General features: G+C 49.2%; 1 protein-coding gene across 2 annotated transcripts in view; it reads right to left on the reverse strand.

Annotated features, from left to right (window-relative positions):
• Positions 1-27657, reverse strand: part of LOC146061037 (uncharacterized) — a 139926-nt gene that overhangs the window by 52745 nt on the left and 59524 nt on the right. For both annotated transcript variants that reach the window (XM_083174441.1, XM_083174448.1), the window contains exon 9: positions 26372-26520. In XM_083174441.1, coding sequence (XP_083030567.1) covers positions 26372-26520 — 149 coding nt within the window. The remainder of the gene's footprint in view (positions 1-26371; positions 26521-27657) is intronic.

Genomic DNA, 27657 nt, shown 5'->3' on the forward strand with positions numbered 1-27657 from the left:
AAAGCAGGGGAATATGCACCGAAAATATGTTGTTGGTCAAATATAAGGACAAGAGGGATGTCCTTATACTGACAACAATTCACGGAGACAGTACCACCTCCGTCCCTGTACGAGGTACCAGTACCCACACCTCAAAACCTATTTGTATCCTTGATTACAATAAGTACATGGGCGGAGTGGATCTTTCAGATCAGGTACTGAAGCCGTACAGTGCCCTGCGGAAAACAAAAATCTGGTACAAGAAGCTGGCCGTGTATATCATCCAGATGGCACTGTATAACGCTTACGTACTATTCCGTTCTACCAGCCAGATGGGGACATTTATGCACTTTCAAGAGGAAGTCATAAAGGGCCTAATATTTGGGAACCAGCAGGCAGAGGGCCCCAGTACTTCTAGTACTGGCCCCAGTACTTCTAGTACTGGCCCCCGTATTGTATCAGGGCAGCATTTTCCTAACTAAATCCCCTCCACTGGAAAAAAGGGCAGGACACAAAAAAGGTGCAAAGTTTGCTTTAAAAAGGGAATACGAAAGCAAACTATTTTCCACTGTGAAACTTGCCCCGACAAACCCGGCCTATGTATAAAGGAGTGCTTTAAAATATACCACACATCTATGGATTATTAGGTTCATCATTTCACCGTGCTTCGGGGGTCTTGCTAATGCGACATAGCACCCACCATACATTCCACCAGAATCTGTGCTGCAAAATCCAAATATCACTCCGTCCCTTCTGAGTCCTGCCATGCACCCAAATGGTATTTTTTGGTCACATATGAGGCATTGCCGTACTCTGGAGAAATTGGGGCACAGATTTTGGGGTGCTTTGTCTCCTTCATTCCTTGTGAAAATGAAAAATTTTGAGCCAGAACTGCATTTTTGTGTAAAAAAATTTAATTTTTCATTTTCACAGCCCAGTTGTACCACAATTGGTGAAACCCCTGGGGGTTTGAAATGTACACTATACCCCTAGATGAATTCCCTGAGGGGTGTAGTTTGCAAAATGGGGTCACTTGTGGGGGGGTTCCACTGTATTGGTGCTTCGGGGGTCTTGCTAATGCGACATAGCACCCACCATTCATTCCACCAGAATCTGTGCTGCAAAATCCAAATATCACTCCTTCCCTTATGAGTCCTGCCATTTTTTGGTCACATATGAGGCATTGCCGTACTCGGGAGAAATTGGGGCACAGATTTTGGGGTGCTTTGTCTCCTTCATTCCTTGTTAAAAAGAAAAATTTTGAGCCAGAACTGCATTTTTGTGTAAAAAAAGGTAATTTTTCATTTTCACAGCCCAGTTGTACCACAATTGGTGAAACCCCTGGGGGTTTGAAATGTACACTATACCCCTAGATGAATTCCCTGAGGGGTGTAGTTTGCAAAATGGGGTCACTTGTGGGGGGGTTCCACTGTATTGGTGCTTCGGGGGTCTTGCTAATGCGACATAGCACCCACCATTCATTCCACCAGAATCTGTGCGGCAAAATCAAATATCACTCCTTCCCTTCTGAGTCCTGCCATGCACCCAAATGGTATTTTTTGGTCACATATGAGGCATTGCCGTACTCAGGAGAAATTGGGGCACAGATTTTGGGGTGTTTTGTCTCCTTTATTCCTTGTGAAAATGAAAAATTTTGAGCCAGAACTGCATTTTTGTGTAAAAAAATGTAATTTTTCATTTTCACAGCCCAGTTGTACCAAAATTGGTGAAACCCCTGGGTGTTTGAAATGTACACTATACCCCTAGATGAATTCCCTGAGGGGTGTAGTTTGCAAAATGGGGTCACTTGTGGGGGGGTTCCACTGTATTGGTGCTTCGGGGGTCTTGCTAATGCGACATAGCACCCACCATTCATTCCACCAGAATCTGTGCTGTAAAATCCAAATATCACTCCTTCCCTTCTGAGTCCTGCCATGCACCCAAATGGTATTTTTTTGGTCACATATGAGGCATTGCCGTACTCGGGAGAAATTCGGGCACAGATTTTGGGGTGCTTTGTCTCCTTCATTCCTTGTGAAAATGAAAAATTTTGAGCCAGAACTGCATTTTTGTGTAAAAAATGTAATTTTTCATTTTCACAGCCCAGTTGTACCACAATTGGTGAAACCCCTGGGGGTTTGAAATGTACACTATACCCCTAGATGAATTCCCTGAGGGGTGTAGTTTGCAAAATGGGGTCACTTGTGGGGGGGGTTCCACTGTATTGGTGCTTCGGGGGTCTTGCTAATGCGACATAGCACCCACCATTCATTCCACCAGAATCTGTGCTGTAAAATCCAAATATCACTCCTTCCCTTCTGAGTCCTGCCATGCACCCAAATGGTATTTTTTGGTCACATATGAGGCATTGCCGTACTCGGGAGAAATTGGGGCACAGATTTTGGGGTGCTTTGTCTCCTTCATTCCTTGTGAAAATGAAAAATTTTGAGCCAGAACTGCATTTTTGTGTAAAAAATGTAATTTTTCATTTTCACAGCCCAGTTGTACCAAAATTGGTGAAACCCCTGGGGGTTTGAAATGTACACTATACCCCTAGATGAATTCCCTGAGGGGTGTAGTTTGCAAAATGGGGTCACTTGTGGGGGGGGGTTCCTAACTTTTAGCATCGTATGGTGCCTAGAAACCTACATGGTGCCTAAAAAATAATCTCATAAAAAGGAGGCTCCAAAATCAAGTAGGTGCTCCTTCTATTATGAAGCCTGTGGTTTGGTCAACGTGCACACTAGGGCCACATATAGGATATTTATGAAAACAAAAGAATTGGGGGAATCAATTTTTAGTCACATTTCTCTAGTAAAATCTACTGTGTTCCTTAGAAAAATGTATTCAAATTGAAAATCTGCAAAAAAAATGAAATTTTTAAATTTCACCTACACTTTGTTTAAATTCCTGTGAAACACCTAAAGGGTTAACAAACTTCCAAAATGCTGTTTTGAATACTGTGAGGGGTGCAGTTTTTGAAATGGCATCATTTATGGGGGTGTCTCACATACAAGTCCCTCAAAGTCACATCAGAACTGAACTGGTCCCTAAAAAAATCAGTGTTTGAAATTTTCTTGAAAATTTGAGAATTTACTATTCATATTTTAAGCCTCCTAGTGTCCAAAAAAATTAAAAGGAGGTTGAAATAATGATGGAAACATAAAGTAGACATATGGTCTTTGTTAGTTATTAACTATTTTGAGTGGTATGATTATTTGTCTCACAAGCAGAAAATTTAACAATTTTTTTACGACATTTTGGTATTTTTCACAAAAAAAAACAGACTGTATCGACCAAAATTTACCACTAACTTGAAGTACAATGTTTCACGAGAAAACAATCTCAAAATCACTGGGATAAGTAAAAGCAAAAAAAAGTTATCCCCACTTAAGTGATACATGTCAGATTTGAAAAAAAGGGCTCTGTCAGGAAGGCAAAAACAGGCTGTGTCGGTAAGGGGTTAAAAACAGAGAATGGATTCAAGGGATGCAAATATGATAGTAGCTCTTTACAAGGCATTGGTGAGACCACACTTGGAATATTGTGTTCAGTTTTGGCCCCGCACCTTATGAAAGGACATAAATGAATTTGAACAGGTTACAGAGAAGGGCGACTAAGCTAGTAAAAGGTCTTGAATCACTAGAATACAAAGATAGGTTAACCAGGCTGACTATGTTATCAATGGAGAAACGGAGGTTGAGAGGGGATATGATTAGTATGTCCAAATACAGGATTGGGAATCGTATGGAACTGGGAGAGGATTGGTCACTAACAGGCCTAAACTTAGGACACGCGGGCATGTACTGAGGCGCGGGGAAAGGAAATACTGTACTGAATTAAGAAGATATTCTTCACCATTAGAGCAGTAACATTCTGGAACTTTCTTTTCTACCAGTGAGGAGTGACTACCCTCACACCCAGGCAGCTGCTTATATTGCAGGATCAGCTCATTGTCAAAGCGCCTGATTATTCCTAGTGAATATTTTCTTCACATTCTGGAACTCATTGCCGGTGGGATGATTACAGCAACTACTGTTCATGAATTTAAATCAAAACTGGATACATTTCTGGCCACTAAGGGAATCCTATAGATATGACTTAAGGTGCCCATAGACGCTCCGTTCTGCGCAGTCCTTTCTGTACTATGAGATGCGCGCTCCCACGCATCTCATCGTACGGTACAAAAAGTATGGCCTAATGTCACAGCTTTGTGTAAGAAATAAACGCCTGGGGCTCTGCTGCACCAGGCATTTTCTAAGGAACATCTTAAGGGGCGTACACCCGGTGCGGCTGTCTTGCAAATCGATCGAGACTGATTCTGACTATATAGTACAGATCCGTACTATGTAGTCTTGTCTGCAAAGTCTATTTTTCTGTACAATTCGGGACCGAATGCAGCTTAACACCATTAGAATTTGGTTAGATTTTGACTATTTAGTCAAAATCGAAAGAAAATTTAGTGCCAATCGCACCGTGTGTACTAGATCCATCAGCTTAATTCGGAAGGCCTACAAGGCACAGGTTGTTTTTCCTAAGCCCACCCTCTAGGCCAGATCATTTTGAATAACACATGGCCATTTCAGTGGAGAGTGCTGCAATTTGCCCTGGCACAGACGCAGTGTGGTCCACCATGGCAGAGATCCGACGATCAGCCGACCCAACTCGCTCCTTCATCTTCAAATCAACCAAACACCCAGCTGCACCCCACCATGCTGTCTTTCCAAAGCAATAATGGCCTGAAGGATCTGATCAAAAGGAGGAATGGGGATCACCTGTGGGGGTCAGTTCAGAGCGAGTAGGCGGGGACGGAACCATCAGAGAGGTACCAGACGTGGCAGGGGGAGCAGGAGTACGAACAGCATTCTAGTTTAAGGACCGCCCCATAGGCATGGTCAGACTTCCCTGTGGTAATACAGTCACAAAAGTTCAGGCAAAATGAATACAGGCCGAGTCTCCCGTATCCGAAGAGCTGTTATCCGAAATATCCCAACCCCCCCACCACCACCACCCCTTTTTTTTATACTCATCAAGTCCCCAGGTGTCCTTCAGGATCTTACTCAGCGGTCCCAGGAGTGCACTGTGCGAGCAAACTCGCCCAATGCGCCCCTGGGTCCGCTGAAGAAGATCCCCAAGGCCGTCGTGGGACCAGGTAAGTATGTTAAAAAAATTATATTCCAAAAACCAGAAAATAATCAGATTCTTACCTGATAATATGTTTTCCTCTACTCCAACATGGCAGCCATCACCTGTGGGTTGTTTCCCTGATTGGGTAGCATTTGGAAAGGAAAAAAAGATGCCTCCTCCATAAAAGGCTCCTCCTCCTTCTCTCTTGTGTGTGTCTGTTTTCTAGCTCTCAAACACAAACAGCTAATTGCATAACAACATAATACCAGGTTGGGAACTATGCTGCCACGGTAGAGTAGAGGAAAACATATTAACAGGTAAGAATCTGATATTTCCTCTACCTCCCCCATGGCAGCCATCACCTGTGGGTCATACCCCAGCAGTTAAGTCACTGGGCTGGGAACCCAAACATAAACATTGCAACTTGCGCGGTACTAATTAACATGCCCTTTTTTTATCTTTTTTTTTTATTTATAACACTGCAGACAATACCTTACGTCCAAACTTTGCATCTACTGACGCCATGACATCTAGTCTGTAGTGTCTGGCGAAGGTGTGTACCGAGGCCCATCCTGCAGCCTTGCACAGCTCAGTAATGGAAGCTGCACCCTTCTCTGCCCAAGAGGTTGCTACTGCCATCGTCCAATGTGCCTTTAACTCTTTTGGGGGCGCTTGATTACTTGCTTTATAGGCTTCCACAATGCAACTTCTTATCCATCGGGCAATCGTTATCTTCGATGCTGCTTGCCCTTTGTCCTTGCCCTCTGTTAGTATAAATATTTCTTGAATAACATGAAAACTTGAAACCACTTTGGGCTAGAATTGGGGATTTGTGCGCAGCACTACTTTATCCTCAAACATATTCATGAACGGCTCTTCCACCCATAATGCCTGCAGCTCCGATACCCTTCTGGCTGACGTTATCGCCACCAGGTGAGCATCTTAAGTGAACTTTCTTGCAAGGGCTCGAATGGCCCCTCTGTAAGTGCATTCAGCACCAGATTCAGGTCCCATGGTGCCAATGGTTGGTGAAACCAGGGTCTTATCTTCTTTACTGCTTGAAGATATCGCTGAATATAACGATTATCTGCTATATTACTGTCAAGCATGGCTGCCAGTGCTGACACTTGTACCTTCAGTGTACTGACTGCCAATCGTTTTTCTAAACCACACTGTAAAAAATCTAATATCGTCGATATTTGCTCGGGTCTTTTCTCTTTTTCTTTGCACCAAGAAACATATCTTAGCCAGACTTTATAATAAGTATTAGATGTGGTAGCTTTCCTAGCTTTAAGCAAGGTGTCCACCACCTGTCTAGAAAAACCTCTGCTTAACAACGTCTTGGTTTCAGTAGCCACGCCGTCAGATTCCAGGCCACCAGCTGATGCTGTTGTACTTTGCCTTGTATCAGCATGTCTGGTCTCTGTGGCAGCCTCCATGGCCCATCCACTGCAAGATGGAGTAGCTGAGTAAACCAGGACCTCCTGGGCCAAAAAGGTAGCACCACAATCGCGGTCGCGGTTTCCCTTTGTACCTTTCTTAAGAACTTTGGAACTATTGGAAAGGGAGGGAACGCATAGACTAGCTGTCTCGGCCATACTGCTGTTAGTACATCCCATTGTTCTGCCTGTGGATCCTGGAACCTTGAAAAGTACCTGTGGACTTTCCTGTTCTGCCATGAGATCCACTTAAGGATTGCCCCATTTCTCTATCAGGTCCATCTCTGTTTAGGCCCCATTCTCCTGGTAGGCACATAGTCCTGCTCAGACCATCTGCAATACTGTTGTCCTTCCCTGCCCAAACCAGGAGCCCTTCTGCTTCCTGCATCATACTTGAACTCCGAGTGCCCCCTTGCTTGTTTATATATGATACAACGGCTTGATTGTCCGATCTGATGATCACTTCTTTGTACATCAGTTTTTCTATGAAGGTTTTGCATGCCTGTTGAACCGCCCTAATTTCTCTGAGGTTGGAATGCATCATTCTCTCCTAATCTGTCCATCGTCCTTGGGCTGTCTGACCTTCGCATACTGCCCCCCAACTGGCCCTGCTGGCATCCGTGGTAACTACCACCTGATCTTCCCCTCTCCAATCTGTCTCTGCTTGACCATGTCTTCTTTCGCTTTTCTCGACAATATGATCTTCTGTGTCAGATCCTTGTTGTTGCCGTTCCATTGGGTTAAAAAACACCTCTGAAGTTTCCTTGTATGTAATCTCGCCCATTGTACAGTTTCCAAGGCCGAAGCCATCAGCCCTAGCATCTTCATGCACACTTCCGTTGAGACTATTGACTTCTCCAACATAGAACTCATCAACTGGACCATCTTCTGTTGCCTCTCTGGTGTTAAGCTGACTTTCAGATACTGCGTATCCAGTATTACCCCCAGATACTTTATTCTGTTTGATGGTTCCAGTTGGCTTTTCTTTTTGTTTATAAGTGTTGGGAGGTGATACTTTAACCTACCTCCTGAGGTGGACTCTACACCTACCTCTGGATAGGGAGTTGGACTTTAACCAATCTTCCTTTATCCCTTCTTCCTCAATTTGGTGGCCCCCCTTAGAGCTCCGTGAGTGTTAACCCTGTATATGCTGATCAGAAAAGAAGACCATCATGTATGCAAGGTACAACACTGGTTTATTGTTTACACATACAGCATATTTATACAGTATAGCATGCATGGGCTCGACAAGAGATGATTGGATGATACAGGGGTGTAGCAGGGAGGAGTTCCAGTTACTGTCTAGGGGATATATGTTATTATCATACAAGGACATGGGAGAACAGACAGGCCATGTTCAGACAGGTACTGTTGTACTTCTCTGGTGTGTTCTGCTGCCAACTCTCTTGTCTCCTTTTCGTCTTAAGTTTGCAATTGCCACGACCAACACCGTGGTAAATGTCCTGGGCGATGTGGGTAGGCCGAATGGGAGTGCCGTAAATTGGTAACTCACCCCTTTGACAGAAAATCTTAGATACTTCTGGTGACTCAAGCATATGGGAACATGAAGATAGGCATCTTTGAGGTCGATAGAGGTCATGTATGCATTTTCTTTTAAGTCCGGTAACATACTTCTTACGGACTCGATTTTGAAGGACTTTACGTGCACAAACGGATTTAACTTCCGGAGATCTAATATCGTCCTGAAGCCCCCCGATGGTTTCTGAACCACGAAAAACAAGGAGTACCAACCGCCTCCTATTTGCGATTGTGGTGTTTTCACCACCACCACCTTCTGGTCTATCATGTCTTTTAAACTGGACAGTAATGCCTCCTTTTCCACCAGATCTCTTGGTATTGGAGACTCCGTGAAGAATGTCCCTGGAAGCTTTTTGAATTCTATCTCGTAACCGGTCTTTATAATTTCGAGGACCCACCTGTCTGTGGTGGACCTCTCCCAGGTGCTTCTGAATTTTAGCAACCTGGCCCCTACCGCCTGGGGCTCGGTGTCATTGCGGATTTTGTTTGGTGGCGAACCTATTCTCTCTACCCCTCTGGGTACAAAAAATTGCCCTTGATAGCCAATTACCTCTTCTGTAGCCTCTACCTGGACGGTAACTTCTCGCTTCTCTAAACTCTTGAGGTTGGTATTTAAAAGTCCTGGCTCCCAGAATTTTCTTATTTGTTTTCTCCTGGGGCAACCAGATGGATTTTCCCCCTGAAATTTAAGTGATAATTTGATCCAATTGAGTCCCGAATAAGTAATCTCCCTGAAAGGGAAGCGACAATAATTTATTTTTTGATTGTATGTCGGCCGCCCACGGCTTAAGCCAGAGGGCCCGTCTAATTACCGCCGCCAACGCGCTGGCTCTTGCTGCCAGTCTCATTGAGTCTAAAGAAGCTTCACACAAAAACTCGACCGCTAATTGAACATTTTGAACCGTCTTAAGCATGGGTCCTCAAACTACGGCCCTCCAGATGTTGTGAAACTACAAATCCCAACATGCCTTGCCACAGTTTTGCTATAAGGGAGTGTTAAAACTGTGGCAAGGCATGCTGGGATTTGTAGTTTCACAACATCTGGAGGGCCGCAGTTTGAGGACCCATGGTCTTAAGCAAGTCTGATCTTCTTATGCCATCCAGCATGTCCGCCTCTAATTGGTGGCACCATTCTCTCAGTACTCTAGATGTAATGGCCATTGAAGCCGCTGGTTTCAGCGCTGCACCATTTGTGAGGTGTTGCTTCCTTAGTCCTAGTTCTATCCGTCGCTCCATAGGATCTTTAAATATATTGGGGTCCTCTAGTGGTAAGGTTGTTTTCTTTGAAATCCTCGCAATTGCTGCGTCCACTTTTGGTAACTCGTCCCATGTGGATATTTGATCCTTTTGAAAGGGATACATCTTATTCATCTTCGCTGGAACCGTAGCCCTTTTATCGGGATGCTTCCATTCGTCTATCACCATATCTTTCAATGATTGGGACAGGGGAAAGGTTTTACCCTTCTTCTTCTTATCCCTAAAGAGTAATTCCTGTAGTTTTAACTCTTCTTGCGCATCCTCTATATTAAGAGATTTATGTATAAGAGAAAGTAAATTTTCCACCATGTCTGCACTAAATTCACTCTCTGCCTTGTCCAGAGCCGAATCATCTGCCTCGTCTGCTGCCTCCCCAGTCGAAACTCCTGCCTCATCTCCAGAATTTGCAGAGCCCTCGCTCATCCTGGAACGACTCCTTTTCCTGTAATCTTCGCTAAGTCCTCCTTAGTCACAAACGTGCCAGCAAGAGCTGTTATAAGCATGTCTACCAACCCTGACATTTGTGTCAAGGGTATCTGCTGTGGAGCTTTACATGCATCGCAAACGCTACCCACATGCTTGTCTGGTAAAGACTTGTTTCACATTAAACACTTCGCTATGTGCAATTTCTTATGTCTGGCCTTCCCTTCGCCTTTCTCTTTACTGTTGTGTGACCTGCATAATAATACATGCGTTATAATGACTAAAAACCACTGTTCCACCAGAAACCAAAATCTTTAAGTAGTGGCTTACCCTGACTTTTGCGTGGTCTGCCTCTTTTCCTCCGCCATCTTAAAGGATAAGTAGTCTAATAAAACACATCATATGCTTAGTACCAGACATCACTATAATTCCAGGAAATAAAGAAGCCACATTTACCCCGCAACGTGGTACCGTGTGCTCCTACTTGCAGAAAAAAAAGTGATTTTTGTAAGAACTTACCATTCGAATCCCTTTCTCTGATATGGTCCTGGTGACACAGCTTCACATTGGGATGTAGGAGGGTCCGCAGGAGCCAGGCACCTATCCTAAAGCATTTGGAGGGTAGGCTCCTCCCCTACTGCATCCCAGACTCCTCAGTTCAATCTTTCAAAGCCACTGGAATACATTAACTCAGTACAACGCCTGTGTGAAGGAATTGCATTGGCGATAAGTGAATTGTGACATCCTCTACTCCACAGTAATTAATGTACATTTTAGCCCTATTGTTCCCTATGTATGTCTGTATTTCCCAGGACTTTATTCATGTAAGCATTATACCATTGATACCATTTGCCCGTGCCCTGACAGGAAAAGGGTTATCATAAACTGTCCTCCCAAAAGGCAATCTCCACAGGGGGGTTTACAATTCTTTGTAAACCTCTGGGCTCTAGCAGACTTTGTGGAACCAGACACAGCAGGGGTTGGGAGCAGCAGTTGGACAACTGTGGATTGAAGGTGGGATATACCTTATGCTTGAATCCACCAATCAGGAACTTGGGCAACCCCACAGATGATGCGATCACCGTGGGAATTTGAAATGTTTTAAAAAGTGTTTTTTGGTCAGACCAGAGGGAGCTGAAGGAGAAGAGAGGAGGAAGGAGGTTAGTCGCAGTCTTAAGGTTCAGAGGTATGCTCTACCTGTGTCTTGTGGAACGCCTCATCCTCGCTTCTGTGGAGTTGCCAGTGTTTTGTGGACTTATACAGTTTTCTGCTATCACAGCTGTGTGGACAAGTGATAGTTTGCCCTGTGGAACTGATCTGGGACTGTGACTATACAAGGACTGTCTGTTTGGGCCTGCTACCTGAATATCTTTCTACTCTGCAATTTACCTTTGCCACTGTTTATTGTCTATTTGTGCGTGCTGTGGAAAATAAACCGTTCTTCTGGTTTCATCTGCTCGGTGTCTGAGTGATTGAAGAACTCGTACCCTCACATTTGGCGGCAGCAGCGGGATCACTCAGACACCAACTTTCGAGCAACGAGTCATAAACACCTCAGGGAATGGATCCAGCACCACTATGCTACCGATACAGCAAAAAGGATCAACTGCAGGATCTGTGCCGTACGAGGCAGATTGAGTTTGAGGCATTGGACACCAGAGCAGCATTAATGGCAAAGCTGGCACAATGGGACCAAGAACACCCTGGACAGGAGGACGATGAGGACCCACGTCCTAGAGCGGAACGAGGTGCAGGGGGCCAACAGGACAAATGCTTCAGGGGCTGCGCTGCCTGTTGGAAATGCAGATCAGTTGCAGGACTTGCTGGCAGCTCTGGGACAAGGAGCCTCAGTTTTGGGAGCTGCATTGGGGTTGCAGTCCTCTATACCCACTACGGCAGCATCAGTAAGCCAGGTGGCCAGGCTGAGATATAATGACATCCCACCTTTTGATGATGCCGGTTCGGATATTGATACCCATTTGCAGATGTTTGAATCTGTTATGACTTTGCATGGAATTGAGGCAGCAGAGTGGCCTCGATTTCTGTTCCCCAGTCTGAGAGGAAGGGCTCTGGAAGCATTCCATGCCCTGAGCCCAGAGCAGGTGCTGGTATATGAGGAGGTACGAAGTGTCCTGCTTGCTAGATATGCGGTGACTGCTGAATCATACCGTGTGAAGTTTCGCACCATAACCCGAAAAGGCGATTCTTCATTTACAGAGTTTAATAACCTGTTGCGGAGGAACTGTGATAAGTGGCTGTCCGTGAAGCAGGCCCTTACTGTAAAAGATATTAAAAATGCTTTTATCTTGGAGCAGCTGCTGAACAAGATGCCTCTTGAGATCAGAGAATGGGTAGCAGATCGGACCCCTACCACCCCCGAGAAAGCGGCACAACTAGCGGACGAGTTCACAGCTAACAGGCCTCGGTGGAGAGGGGCAAACATCGAGGAAAAGACCAATCTCCGACGGGCCCAGCCAGATCGGGATCTACCGGCGGCCCCCCAACGCCCAGCTCCACAGCCCCCCAACCCCCGGCCTTGGGGACCCGAGCTACCAGGAGCCCGTCGCTGCTACAACTGTGACAAGGTGGGTCATGTCCGCCGAGATTGCCCCCGGGGAAGAGGACCATTTCCAGGTGCCCGACATGCCTTGCCTCGAGTAGCTGTGTGCCAGGAACCATCATTTGGGGGAGGGGGAGGGGAGTACTGTCCTGATGCGCCAGAGGCGGAGGAAGTAGTATACCAGGTGGAGGTGGTAGCAGCTATTGGAAAAGCCACCCCGGATAACATGAAGCCACATCTACAGCCTGTAAAAGTTAATGGGAAGGAACTGCAGGGGTTAAGAGATTCGGGTGCCTCCATCACCCTTATCCGCCCAGAATTAATCCCCCCCTGCCAACTACTGAAGCAACGGAAAATTAAGATCTCCATGGCAGGGGGGCAGATCACTGTCATCCCCATGGCCCGGGTACACTTGGATTGGGGTCAGGACTCTGGGGAAGTGAACGTGGGACTTCTGGAAGGGCTCCCCACCCATGTTATTCTAGGAAATGATTTGGGTGGTGGATTGGCCAGTTGTTTCGTGGGAGCTATCACCCGGAGCCAGTCACAGGCTGGAGAGATAGCACCTGAGGGCCCTCTCCCGCCAGCACCAGGAATTACTGCTACAGCCCCTGAGCCACCGCCGGTGAGTAACATGGTACCAGACTTGCTTGACTGTGACGTGAATCTGGGGGAGGTAGATAGAGTGGAATTTAGGGAAGCCCAACAAACAGATCCGTCCCTAGCTAGCCTCCGCAGGGCAGCAGGACGGAGTGATTGGGGAACTCAGGAGGATCGCATTCAGTGGGAGGAGGGGAGACTGTACAGGGTGCCAGCAAAAGCAGACCCATTAGAGCCCGAAGTCCCTAGGAAACAGTTAATTGTTCCCCAGCAGTACCGTGCGCGATTGCTAGCACTTTCCCATGACATCCCCTCAGCAGGCCATTTAGGGATTCGTAAAACCCGGGCCCGACTGCTGCGGCACTTCTTCTGGCCAGGGATAAACCAGGAGGTAAGACAGTATAGAGAGTCATGTGGGGTCTGTCAACGCCTCGGGGGACCCCCACGTCGTGTCCCCCTACAACCCATGCCTGTGATCAGTGAGCCATTCAAGAGAGTGGCCATGGACATTGTTGGGCCTTTTAAGAAACCGAGCAGAACAGGAAAGAAATACATACTGACTGTGGTTGACTATGCGACTAGGTACCCAGAGGCGGTGGCGCTGGCATCCATAGATGCTGAGCATATTGCCCAGGCTCTCATGGATATCTTTAGTCGTGTGGGATTTCCCGAAGAAGTGGTCACCGACCAAGGTGCGCAATTTCAAGGGGACTTACTGCAGACCATATGGGCCAAATTTGGGGTCCATCCCTTTCGCACTACTGCCTATCACCCCCAAACAAACGGATTGTGTGAGCGATTTAATGCGACCCTTAAGCAGTTGCTACGGGCATATGCTGAATCAGAGGGGGGAGACTGGGAGAAATCCTTGCAACAGCTTCTATTCGCATACCGCGAAGTAAGGCAAGATTCTACCGGGTTCTCCCCTTTTGAGTTACTATATGCCAGAAGGGTCCGGGGTCCTCTCGACTTAGTCAGGGAAAGCTGGGAAGGATCATTCCAGGAACCGGAGGTTCCGGTCTTAGAATATGTGGCCCAAATGAGGGAGAGACTGCAAAGGCTAATGCAGCTTGCGCATGACCATATGCTGGAGGCACAGGGAAGGCAGTGCCACTATTACAACCAGCATGCACGTGAACGGGAGTTGGAAGTGGGTCAGAAAGTGATGGTACTGGTACCTGTACGAAAGCACAAGTTACAGGCGACCTGGGCAGGGCCATATACTGTAGTGGACCGACAGGGGCAGGTAGATTATATCATTGCCCTAGATCAAACCGGGAAGCGGGTGGGCACCTACCACATAAATAGATTAAAAAAATATGTCACCAGGGAAATAGGGGCTGTGGCAATCTGCTGCCCACCAATGGATGACCCAGAGACTGACCCCATCCCTGACATTCTGGCAGCAACCAAGAAGGATGTGGGGGTGGAGGCCGTGCCCATAGGCACACAGTTAACTGAAACCCAGACCCGACAAATGAGGGAGGTTTTGGAGCTAGTGGGGCCTCAGTTCAATAGCAGGCCGGGACGCACTCATGTAGCAGCCCATCATGTCGACACCGGAGCAACTCGGCCCATTAGGCAACCAGCATATCGGCTGAATCCCGAGGTGCTCAATATGATGAAAAAAGAGGTAGACGAAATGCTGGCGCTTGGGGTCATTGTGCCATCAAATAGTCCCTGGGCCTCCAGCGTGGTCTTAGTGCCCAAGAAGGATGGGAGTACACGCTTCTGCGTGGACTATAGGAAGCTGAATGAGGTGACAGTGACAGACGCATACCCCATGCCCCGGGTAGATGAGCTGTTAGACAGGTTGGGGATGGCTCGCTATGTGTCCACCCTGGACCTTAGCAAGGGGTACTGGCAGATACCCCTTACCAGAGAGGCACAGGAGAGGTCAGCGTTCAATACCCCATTTGGGCTTTTTGAATTTACTGACATGCCCTTCGGGATGAAGAATGCCCCTGCCACCTTCCAGCGTACAGTAGATCGCATACTGACAGGATGTCAGGAGTTTGCCCAGGCCTACCTGGATGATATAGCAATTTTTAGTGAGACCTGGGAGGATCATCTGCAGCATGTAGCCCAGGTTTTAGCAGAGATTAGCCAGGCAGGGTTGACAATCAGACCGGATAAGTGTCAGATGGGGATGGCAGAGGTGCTGTACCTTGGCCACAGGGTTGGGGGAGGCCGTATTCGTCCAGAACCAGCAAAAATTGAGGCCATTCTGAAGTGGCCTCACCCCACTAACCAAAAACAGGTACGTGCCTTCCTGGGCACAGCGGGGTACTATCGTAAATTTGTTCCTCAGTACAGCACCATTGCCAAACCACTGACTGACCTAACGACCAAAAAGTACACCCGAAACATTGACTGGACCCCTGACTGCGAGCAGGCTTTCTCCCAGCTTAAGGACATCTTGTCCCGGTCCCCAGTGTTAGCCGCCCCTGACTTCCGCCGGCGGTTCATTGTGCAAACAGATGCTTCAGCTTGTGGAATAGGAGCTGTGCTAAGTCAAATAGGGGAGGATGGGTGTGAGCACCCAGTTGCCTTTATTTCCCGAAAACTAGTTGCCCGCGAGATAGCCTACGCCACCATTGAAAAGGAGTGCCTAGCCATCGTCTGGGCACTAAAGAAGTTGCAGCCCTATGTGTATGGGCGTGAGTTTTCAGTGGTAACAGATCATAACCCCCTTAGTTTTCTACAACGTACAGCTGGAGACAATGGACGGTTACTGAGGTGGAGCTTAGCCCTACAACTGTACAACTTCTCTATTTCTCACAAAAAGGGTAAAGATCATGGAAACGCGGATGGCCTATCCCGTCAGCAGGAACCAGACCCAGTGCCACCTAACACCAGGAGACCAGCCCTTGCCATTACCCAGGACACCAGGAACATGGACTAAAATGTGGGGGAGGAAATGTGAAGGAATTGCATTGGCGATAAGTGAATTGTGACATCCTCTACTCCACAGTAATTAATGTACATTTTAGCCCTATTGTTCCCTATGTATGTCTGTATTTCCCAGGACTTTATTCATGTAAGCATTATACCATTGATACCATTTGCCCGTGCCCTGACAGGAAAAGGGTTATCATAAACTGTCCTCCCAAAAGGCAATCTCCACAGGGGGGTTTACAATTCTTTGTAAACCTCTGGGCTCTAGCAGACTTTGTGGAACCAGACACAGCAGGGGTTGGGAGCAGCAGTTGGACAACTGTGGATTGAAGGTGGGATATACCTTATGCTTGAATCCACCAATCAGGAACTTGGGCAACCCCACAGATGATGCGATCACCGTGGGAATTTGAAATGTTTTAAAAAGTGTTTTTTTGGTCAGACCAGAGGGAACTGAAGGAGAAGAGAGGAGGAAGGAGGTTAGTCGCAGTCTTAAGGTTCAGAGGTATGCTCTACCTGTGTCTTGTGGAACGCCTCATCCTCGCTTCTGTGGAGTTGCCAGTGTTTTGTGGACTTATACAGTTTTCTGCTATCACAGCTGTGTGGACAAGTGATAGTTTGCCCTGTGGAACTGATCTGGGACTGTGACTATACAAGGACTGTCTGTTTGGGCCTGCTACCTGAATATCTTTCTACTCTGCAATTTACCTTTGCCACTGTTTATTGTCTATTTGTGCGTGCTGTGGAAAATAAACTGTTCTTCTGGTTTCATCTGCTCGGTGTCTGAGTGATTGAAGAACTCGTATCTTCACAGCCTGCACATATTATATGTACAATTTTAAACTTAACTTTTCAACCAATTATAACATGAAACATCATGAACACTGGCATACTTACTGAGCGTAAGGGAGGGATCGCTGTGTCACCAGGACCATATCAGAGAAAGGGATTCGAACGGTAAGTTCTTACAAAAATCCCTTTTTCTCTTTCAATGGTCCTGGTGACACAGCTTCACATTGGGACGTTCCAGAGCCGGTCCTTTTGGGTGGGTACGCTCAGGTCTGCAGTTCTCATCACTGCTCGCCCGAATGATGCGTCCACCGACGCGAACTCATGGAACCTATTGAATTTGGCAAAAGTATGAACAGATGACCAAGAGGCAGCCCTGCAAACCTGCTCAGCTGTTGCCCCATGTCGAACCGCCCAAGAGGTGGCGACTGATCTGGTGGTATGCGCATTAATCCTGGCTGGCACAGGCCTACCAACTTTAGTATATGCAAATGCTATAACAGAGCGCAACCACCTAGCAACGGTCTGCTTAGAAGCAGACCAACCTTTATTATGTACATCCTACAAAACTAGCAAAGTATCAGTCTTCCTGACACGCTTTCCTCTGTCCACATAAATGCGCAAGGCGCGCACAACATCCAAATTCCTCAATTTGCCCCTTTTCCTTGAACCCTCTGGGGTTGAAACACAGGCAGAACTATCTCCTGATTTAGATGAAAAGCAGAGACTACTTTTGGTAAAAATTTTGGGGTACTGTCCGAAAGACAGCCCTATCATCATGACATATAAGGGAGGGAGACTTGCAGGACAGAGCTCCCAACTCCGATACTCTTTTTGCTGACGCCACCGCCCACAAAAATACCAGTTTCCCTGTAAGGAATTTAAGGTCAGCCGACCTTAACGGCTCAAAAGGCGCCTTTTGAAAGTACTCCCGAACCAGAGATAATTCCCATGGCGCTACTGGTTGCTTGTAGGGAGGTTTCAATCGAGAAACCCCCTGCAGGAAGGTCTGTACTTCCGGTATTAACGCAATCCTTCTTCGGAAAGAAATTGACAAGGCTGAGATATGTACTTTGAGTGACTGAAGGCCTAACCCAGAGGAAAGGCCATCCTGTAAAAACTCCAACAATTTAGCCATTTTACATTGCGATGTGTGTGACTTCCGTCTTTCACACCATTGAATATAGGTCTTCCAGACCCTATAATAATTTACAGAAGACACTGACTCTCTGGCTTTACTCATTGTGTTAACCACCGCCTCTGATAATACTATATTCCTCGAAATGGCGTCTTCAACAGCCAGGCCGTCAAAATTAATCGAGCTGAATCCAGATGGTTGAACGGTCCTTGTTTTCGAAGGTCTGACCTCAAAGGTAGATGCCACGAGTCCACAGAGAATCTCTGAAGCCTCGAGTACCAGCACCTCCTTGGCCAATCTGGGGCCACTAAAATTACTGGAATTATCTGGGCCTGTATCTTTTTTTAACACTCTTGCCAGCTTTGGAACTGGTGGAAAAACATAAAGAAGATTCCCCTTCCAGGGGATAGTCATGGCATCCATTGCTTCTGCCAGTGGATCCCACGTCCTGGCATTGTCGGTCTGAATGCCTAAAGGGAGCCCTTGTAATCTTTTCTCCCGCCAGAGAAAACATCTTCCACACAGCCCTCAGTTCCACGATGTTGATCGGTAAGGCAGACTCCTCTGAAGTCCACAAGCCTTGCAGACGCAGGTCCACGACTACTGCCCCCCAGCCTCTGAGACTGGCGTCGGTAGTGACTACCAGCCAGCTCCAGGACTGCAGGGACCGACCCCCCTGAAGGGAATCCACCTCCATCCACCATTTCAGGAAGGATCGAGTTTCTGAAAACAACACTATTTGTTCTGACATCATGGTCTGAGTATTCCCTGACCAGTCTGTCAGAATGTTCCACTGGAACACTCTAGAGTGGAACCTGGCGAACTGTAACATCTCGAAAGACGCCACCATCTTCCCCAGCAGTTTGAGGCACCTCCATACTGATGTGCTCTGAGACCCGAGGATCTCCTGTACCAAGGCAGCCAGATCCCTGGCCTTTGCCTCTGGTAGAAACACCGATGCAACTGGGTATCCAAAACAATCCCCAAGAATTGGAGTCTCTGTGACGGCACCAATTGAGACTTTTGTAAATTTAAAAGCCAGCCGTGACTCTGCAAAACCTGATGGTTTCTGCCAAGTGACTCTTCAACTTGTCTGCTGACTCCGCTTTAAACCGCAGGTCGTCCAAAAATGGAACCACCATGATTTCCCTCAGTCGAAGCACAGCCGCCATTACTGACATTATTTTGGTGAATACCCTTCACGCTGTGGCCAGACCGAAGGGCAACGCCTGGAATTGCAAGAGTAGGTCTCCTATTGCACACCTCAATAGAGCCTGATGTTCTGGGTGGATAGGAACATGCAAGTATGCGTCCTGGACATCCATGGACGCTAAAAATTCTCCCTGGTCCAGGCTTAGCAGCACAGACCGTAGAGACTCTATTTTGAAATGGTCTACCCACAAATGGATATTAATGACTTTAAGTTTAGGATCAGCTGAAAGACCCGTCTGGTTTGGGCACCAAAAACAGAGTGGAATAAAAGCCTTTTTTCCACTCCGCTCTGGGGACCGGGACTACCACACCCTTCTCTAAAAGAGAATGAGCCGCTCCCAAGAGAGCTGTACGGAGCCGAGCCTCCTTTGGTAGTGGTGTAGGAATGAACCTTCTCGGTGGAAGACCTTTGAAGGGAATCTTTTAACCCTGGGTTATAATTTCTAACACCCAAGAGTCCCGGTCTAACAGTGCCCATGCGTCTTTGAACAGTGACAGACGTCCCCCCACCTTGATCACCGCCGGGCAAAACCCCTGGCAGTCATGCGGAGGGTTTGTCCTCTCCTTTGGTTTCTTATGAAAGGAACCAAATTTTGACTTTGGGGCCCTGCCCCTGGAGGACTGAGACTATCCCTTAAAAACCTGTCCTCGAAAGGACGCACCTCCTCTAGGGGACGGCCGAAAGGACGGCCTGAAAGCAGAAAACCTTGATGTCTGCTTGGCTGCAGGGGTAGGCAGGAAAGTGCTTTTTTCCACCTGTGGCCTGCTTAATAAACTCTTCCAGTTCTGAACCAAATAACAGCTTTCCTTTAAAAGCTAATGCCTCTAAGCCTTCTTAGACTCGTTATCTGCCTTCCAAGCTATAAGCCAGAGCACTCTCCTGGCATTGACAGACACTGAGGAAACTCTGGCAGCCATTTTGAGAGCTTCCTGCTCAGCCTCAACCACCGCAAGTAACAACACACAAGGAACAGTATGTCAAATAGTGTACAGGTCATTGGCCCACCAATCATGGCCTTAGAGACCCAGGCTGAAGCAATCAGAGGGTGGAGTGTAGCCCACCCTTTCAACCACTGCCTTGCTTGAAGGCTGTCCCCCCCTGCACTGGTAGCACAGTGACTTTTGACAAGCATGCCACAGAAGCATCTACCACTGGAACTTTCTCCCAGAGGTCTGCATGATCCTCAGGCATGGGATACAGGCGTAAACATCTTTTAGGCATCTAAAACCTTTTATCAGGGGTTTTCCAATAAATCTTGTAAACCCTCGTCTGCAGGGAGATATCATTTTCCTTACGCTGTCTCTTAAAAACAACCTTTGCAGGAGTTTTTTCTTCACAGACAAATTTAATGCCTGTTTAACAGCAGTAAACAAATCCTCCACCCCTGAGGCTGAGGTCTGTGTACTCTCCTTCCTCATCAGCAGCTAACAATGGCACTGAATAAGACCTTTTAGGGGTCCCCACAGAATAACCATTAAACTTGTCCAACAAGTAATTTAAACCTGCTGATTCCCATAGCAGTATCCTGCATGACCTGTAATAAGTCAGGATCTGTCTGGGTCCGAGGCAAAGAGCTAGAGGACTGCTGAGAGAATGGCAATGGTCTAGGGGAAGTTACCAGCCATCACTCTGCCTGTCCAGTAATGCACCAAAGCATTTTCAGACCTGCCCAGGGACTTAGCCCACGCAAGCTCCGATAGCACTACCCTCTGGGGTTCACTCCCCATGGGTTTCACAGCAGCGCAAGAAATACATAAGCCCCCCTTATCTGCTCAGGGACAAATTTCAGTGTATAATCACTGCAAGCGCTCAATGCATTATAGGCTCCCTCCCCCAAAACCACAGACTGTTGCTCAGACCTGATGTTCTCAAATAACACAGTCACAGCATTAAATGTACATACATTATATACAGAACCAATATATTCAGTTCACTTAGCTTTCTGTAGTCTTCAGAATGGGAAAAGCGATGCCCAGGAAATACAATCACTCTGTCAGGATCTGTCAGGATCTGTAAGCCAGCTCAGCTCCGCTGCAAGCGTTCTGAATGGCGCCAAAACAGAGTGAGGGAAGGGACCAAGTCCCTGCTGCTGCGGGGTCTGTGACTTTTGGCGCCAACTACCCCCAGACAGCCGCTCCCATTGTAGGATCTCCTAGTTCCAGTATCTCCCCCTCAGCTGGGGACCACTCGGAACATGCCTGTAACACACTGCTGTCCTCTCATATAGGAGCTCAGTGTGTAAGCTCCGCAGAAAATAGCCGCCGCCATCACAGAGCGCCTGTCCCCCATGATCCCCACCTAGCGTGAAGCCGGTTTCAGAGCGCTCCGGAGCCCAGGCAGCTTCTTAAAAGAAGCTGTAAGCGCTGCACAGGGAGGCCAGACAGCATCTCCCCTGTGCACAGTGAGCTGACAGGACGCGCTTCTGTCAGCTCCTGCTGCGCTAGCAGTGTGAGGATTCACTAATGAGAATCCTCACACTGTGCCTACCTAGCTAGTGTAAAATTAATAAAATAATAAAAACCCTAACTAACTCTACTCCTTCGGCTGCTCCGGCAGCCCTTTAGAATAGCACCCACTCCAGTGGGCACCTAACACGAACTGAGGAGTCTGGGATGCAGCCTACCCTCCAAAAGCTTTAGGATAGGTGCCTGGCTCCTGCGGACCCTCCTACATCCCAATGTGAAGCTGTGTCACCAGGACCATTGAAAGAGAAAACTGCCCACTGCTTTGTATACTCTGCTGTGCAGATATTGCCAATGGTAACGGGAGCTCTGCGGTTATCTCCTTTACTCGTTGGTGGTATAGTGTGTGTGCAGCGTCTCCACCGCGTCATGTAGGAGTGCCGGCCACTTCCTCCAATCGTGGCCGGCCGCGTCATCATTGCTGGCTGTCTCCTGTGCCGCGTACACCCTCTCTGCTGGCCGCATCCCCACTGACGCAGACCGCGTCATCATTCTGAGCCACGCACGCTTCCCGCGCGACTCCTGCATACCTCACTCGCGGCTGCACGTGTCTGCCAAGCCATCCTGCCGCGAGTGTAGACGTCCACCCGGCTTCACAAGCTGATTCACCCGGACAGATGGCCTCTCCCGCTGACCACCTAGGACGCCACCGCCTGTAGCCTCCCACACCTGGGGACAGCATGCGGCTCACAGAGGCTATTTACCGGGGGTTACCCAGCAATCCATCCCCACCATCACGCCCAGGACGGCGGCGGGGATCAGACCAGTCTTCACAGGGGTAAGCCACCATCTACTTGCTACCCGAAGGGAGAAGAAAAAAGACACAAGAGGGAAGGAGGAGGAGCCTTTTATGGAGGAGGCGTCTTTTTCCTTTCCAAATGCTACCCAATCAGGGAAAGAACCCACAGGTAATGGCTGCCATGGGGGAGGTAGAGGAAAATCCCTTATTTCGGATCTCGTGGTCCCGAGATACTCAACCTGTAGTAGTAGTAGTACTATTAGTACAGTACTATCTGCGCTCACTACACGGACATGCACTGTATTCCCTGTGCATTACTTTATATAGGCTTGTATACAGGTATATCAGGTTATGTCTTATACCCAGGGCCGGTACAAGGTTTAGTGGCACTGTAGGCAGAACTTCAGCCTATTGCACCCCATCCTCCATTGTGCGCTACACCACCCTATTCCGCACACTGTGCACCTGAACACATCCCCCACACTGTGCATCCCATCCCTTATCTCACCTATTGTGCCTCCAACGCCCCGTACTGTGCACCTGAACACATCCCCCACACTGTGTATTCCATCCCTTATCTCACCTACTGTGCCTCCAACGCCCGTACTGTGCACCCCATCCCCCACACTGTGTATTCCATCCCTTATCTCACCTACTGTGCCTCCAACGCCCCGTACTGTGCACCCCAACCCCCACACTGTGTATCCCATCCCTTATCTCACCTACTGTGCCTCCAACGCCCCGTACTGTGCACCTGAACACATCCCCCACACTGTGTATTCCATCCCTTATCTCACCTACTGTGCCTCCAACGCCCCGTACGGTGCACCCCATCCCCCACACTGTGTATCCCATCCCTTATCTCACCTACTGTGCCTCCAACGCCCCGTACGGTGCACCCCAACCCCCACGCTGTGTATTCCATCCCTTATCTCACCTACTGTGCCTCCAACGCCCCGTACTGTGCACCCCAACCCCCACACTGTGTATTCCATCCCTTATCTCACCTACTGTGCCTCCAATGCCCCGTACTGTGCACCTGAACACATCCCCCACACTGTGTATCCCATCCCTTATCTCACCTACTGTGCCTCCAACGCCCCGTACTGTGCACCCCATCCCCCACACTGTGTATCCCATCCCTTATCTCACCTACTGTGCCTCCAATGCCCCGTACTGTGCACCCCATCCCCCATACTGTGTATTCCATCCCTTATCTCACCTACTGTGCCTCCAACGCCCCATACGGTGCACCCCATCCCCCCACACTGTGTATTCCATCCCTTATCTCACCTACTGTGCCTCCAACGCCCTGTACTGTGCACTCCATCCCCCACGCTGTGTATCCCATCCCTTATCTCACCTACTGTGCCTCCAACGCCCCGTACTGTGCACCTGAACACCCCCCCCACACTGTGTATCCCATTCCTTATCTCACCTACTGTGCCTCCAACGCCCCGTACTGTGCACCCCATCCCCCATACTGTGTATTGCATCCCTTATCTCACCTACTGTGCCTCCAACGCCCCGTACTGTGCACCCCATCCCCCACATTGTGTATTCCATCCCTTATCTCACCTACTGTGCCTCCAACGCCCCGTACTGTGCACCCCATCCCCCACACTGTGCATCCCATCCCTTATCTCACCTACTGTGCCTCCAACGTCCCGTACTGTGCACCTGAACACATCCCCCACACTGTGTATTCCATCCCTTATCTCACCTACTGTGCCTCCAACGCCCCGTACTGTGCACCCCACCCCCCACACTGTGTATTCCATCCCTTATCTCACCTACTGTGCCTCCAACGTCCCGTACTGTGCACCTGAACACATCCCCCACACTGTGCATCCCATCCCTTATCTCACCTACTGTGCCTCCAACACCCTGTACTGTGCACCCCATCCCCCACACTGTGTATTCCATCCCTTATCTCACCTACTGTGCCTCCAACGCCCCGTACTGTGCACCCCATCCCCCATACTGTGTATTCCATCCCTTATCTCACCTACTGTGCCTCCAACGCCCCGTACTGTGCACCCCATCCCCCACACTGTGTATTCCATCCCTTATCTCACCTACTGTGCCTCCAACGCCCCGTACTGTGCACCCCAACCCCCACACTGTGTATCCCATCCCTTATCTCACCTACTGTGCCTCCAACGCCCCGTACTGTGCACCTGAACACATCCCCCACACTGTGTATTCCATCCCTTATCTCACCTACTGTGCCTCCAATGCCCCGTACTGTGCACCCCATCCCCCATACTGTGTATTCCATCCCTTATCTCACCTACTGTGCCTCCAATGCCCCGTACTGTGCACCCCATCCCCCATACTGTGTATTCCATCCCTTATCTCACCTACTGTGCCTCCAACGCCCCATACGGTGCACCCCATCCCCCCACACTGTGTATTCCATCCCTTATCTCACCTACTGTGCCTCCAACGCCCCGTACGGTGCACCCCACCCCCCACACTGTGTATTCCATCTCTTATCTCACCTACTGTGCCTCCAACGCCCCGTACTGTGCACTCCATCCCCCACGCTGTGTATCCCATCCCTTATCTCACCTACTGTGCCTCCAACGCCCCGTACTGTGCACCTGAACACACCCCCCACACTGTGTATCCCATTCCTTATCTCACCTACTGTGCCTCCAACGCCCCGTACTGTGCACCCCATCCCCCATACTGTGTATTGCATCCCTTATCTCACCTACTGTGCCTCCAACGCCCCGTACTGTGCACCCCATCCCCCACATTGTGTATTCCATCCCTTATCTCACCTACTGTGCCTCCAACGCCCCGTACTGTGCACCCCATCCCCCACACTGTGCATCCCATCCCTTATCTCACCTACTGTGCCTCCAACGTCCCGTACTGTGCACCTGAACACATCCCCCACACTGTGTATTCCATCCCTTATCTCAACTACTGTGCCTCCAACGCCCCGTACTGTGCACCCCACCCCCCACACTGTGTATTCCATCCCTTATCTCACCTACTGTGCCTCCAACGTCCCGTACTGTGCACCTGAACACATCCCCCACACTGTGCATCCCATCCCTTATCTCACCTACTGTGCCTCCAACACCCTGTACTGTGCACCCCATCCCCCACACTGTGTATTCCATCCCTTATCTCACCTACTGTGCCTCCAACGCCCCGTACTGTGCACCCCATCCCCCATACTGTGTATTCCATCCCTTATCTCACCTACTGTGCCTCCAACGCCCCGTACTGTGCACCCCATCCCCCACACTGTGTATTCCATCCCTTATCTCACCTACTGTGCCTCCAACGTCCCGTACTGTGCACCTGAACACATCCCCCACACTGTGCATCCCATCCCTTATCTCACCTACTGTGCCTCCAACACCCCGTACTGTGCACCCCATCCCCCACACTGTGTATTCCATCCCTTATCTCACCTACTGTGCCTCCAACGCCCCGTACTGTGCACCCCATCACCCACACTGTGTATTCCATCCCTTATCTCACCTACTGTGCCTCCAACGCCCCGTACTGTGCACCCCATCCCCCATACTGTGTATTCCATCCCTTATCTCACCTACTGTGCCTCCAACGCCCCGTACTGTGCACCCCATCCCCCACACTGTGTATTCCATCCCTTATCTCACCTACTGTGCCTCCAACGTCCCGTACTGTGTACCTGAACACATCCCCCACACTGCGCATCCCATCCCTTATCTCACCTACTGTGCCTCCAACACCCCATACTGTGCACCCCATCCCCCACACTGTGTATTCCATCCCTTATCTCACCTACTGTGCCTCCAACACCCCATACTGTGCACCCCAACTCTCATCCACCATGCTGTGCATCCCACCTCCCATCCCCCACACTGTGCATCCCAACTCCCATGGGGAGCAGGTTTACTATGGACAGCCTATATGTAACATTGTATTGATATAATGTATTAGTCCCCGTCTACATGTTATGTTTGTATTACTGTATATATGTATACATATTGCTATTTTGTGGTAATTGGTGTATTATTTGACAAATTATTATATTTGGGCTATGCTATGATGTCATCTCTCCAGGACCCGCCAATCTGGAAATGGGTGTGATGATTTGCCTATGTGACACGTTGAAACGTTGCTACAAAGCTACCCATCTCGAGTTTCATTTAGTCCAAGGTGCCGCGGCCCAAACTAGCAACTGGCCCCGGGACGCTCACCTGAGAAGAAGTCCATCCGGGCAGCCAGCATGCACTGCGTGGCCAGGAAGCGGGAGAGCTGGAGCTCGTACTTTGCAGGTGCCCCTTCCAGAAGAGGCGAGTGGAAGATCAGGCCCTTGTGCGTCTTCTTTCCTTCGGCCTTCTCGTCACTGTGAAGTAATTACCGAGACTGTAATTAGAGACCTGTGATATCGGCCACAGAGATTATTCACTATGGGCGATACATAAGATAAGGGTGATCTGACGGATAACTCACCCTCTCACCCCACTGAGTGCTGCAATAATTACCCCGAGTAACACTTACCTGTTATAGCAATAGCCTGATGCTCACTGAATTTACCCCTCTCCCCTCTAGTACCTGCCCCTCACTAAACCTTCTCTGATTCTCCACCTCACTAGCCGATTACTGACCTGCCCCCTCCCCTAGCTGGCCTATTACTGACCTGCCCCCTCCCCTAGCTGGCCTATTACTGACCTGCCCCCTCCCCTAGCTGGCCTATTACTGACCTGCCCCCTCCCCTAGCTGGCCTATCACTGACCTGCCCCCTCCCCTAGCTGGCCTATCACTGACCTGCCCCCTCCCCTAGCTGGCCTATCACTGACCTGCCCCCTCCCCTAGCTGGCCTATCACTGACCTGCCCCCTCCCCTAGCTGGCCTATCACTGACCTGCCCCCTCCCCTAGCTGGCCTATCACTGACCTGCCCCCTCCCCTAGCTGGCCTATCACTGACCTGCCCCCTCCCCTAGCTGGCCTATCACTGACCTTCCCCCTAGCCTAGCTGGCTGATTACTGAACTGCCCCCTCCCCTAGCTGGCCTATCACTGACCTGCCCCCTCCCCTAGCTGGCTGATTACTAAACCTGCCCCCTCCCCTAGCTGGCCTATCACTGACCTGCCCCCTCCCCTAGCTGGCCTATCACTGACCTGCCCCCTCCCCTAGCTGGCCTACCACTGACCTGCCCCCTCCCCTAGCTGGCCGATTACTGACCTGCCCCCTCCCCTAGCTGGCCGATTACTGACCTGCCTCCTCCCCTAGCTGGCCGATTACTGACCTGCCTCCTCCCCTAGCTGGCCGATTACTGACCTGCCTCCTCCCCTAGCTGGCCGATTACTGACCTGCCTCCTCCCCTAGCTGGCCGATTACTGACCTGCCCCCTCCCCTAGCTGGCCGATTACTGACCTGCCCCCTCCCCTAGCTGGCCGATTACTGACCTGCCCCTTCCCCTAGCTGGCCGATTACTGACCTGCCCCCTCACTAGCCTGTTACGTACCTGCCCCCTCACTAG

Source organism: Crinia signifera, chromosome 1 (assembly GCF_055691185.1).
Source record: "Crinia signifera chromosome 1, ASM5569118v1, whole genome shotgun sequence".
NCBI lineage: Eukaryota > Metazoa > Chordata > Amphibia > Anura > Myobatrachidae > Crinia > Crinia signifera.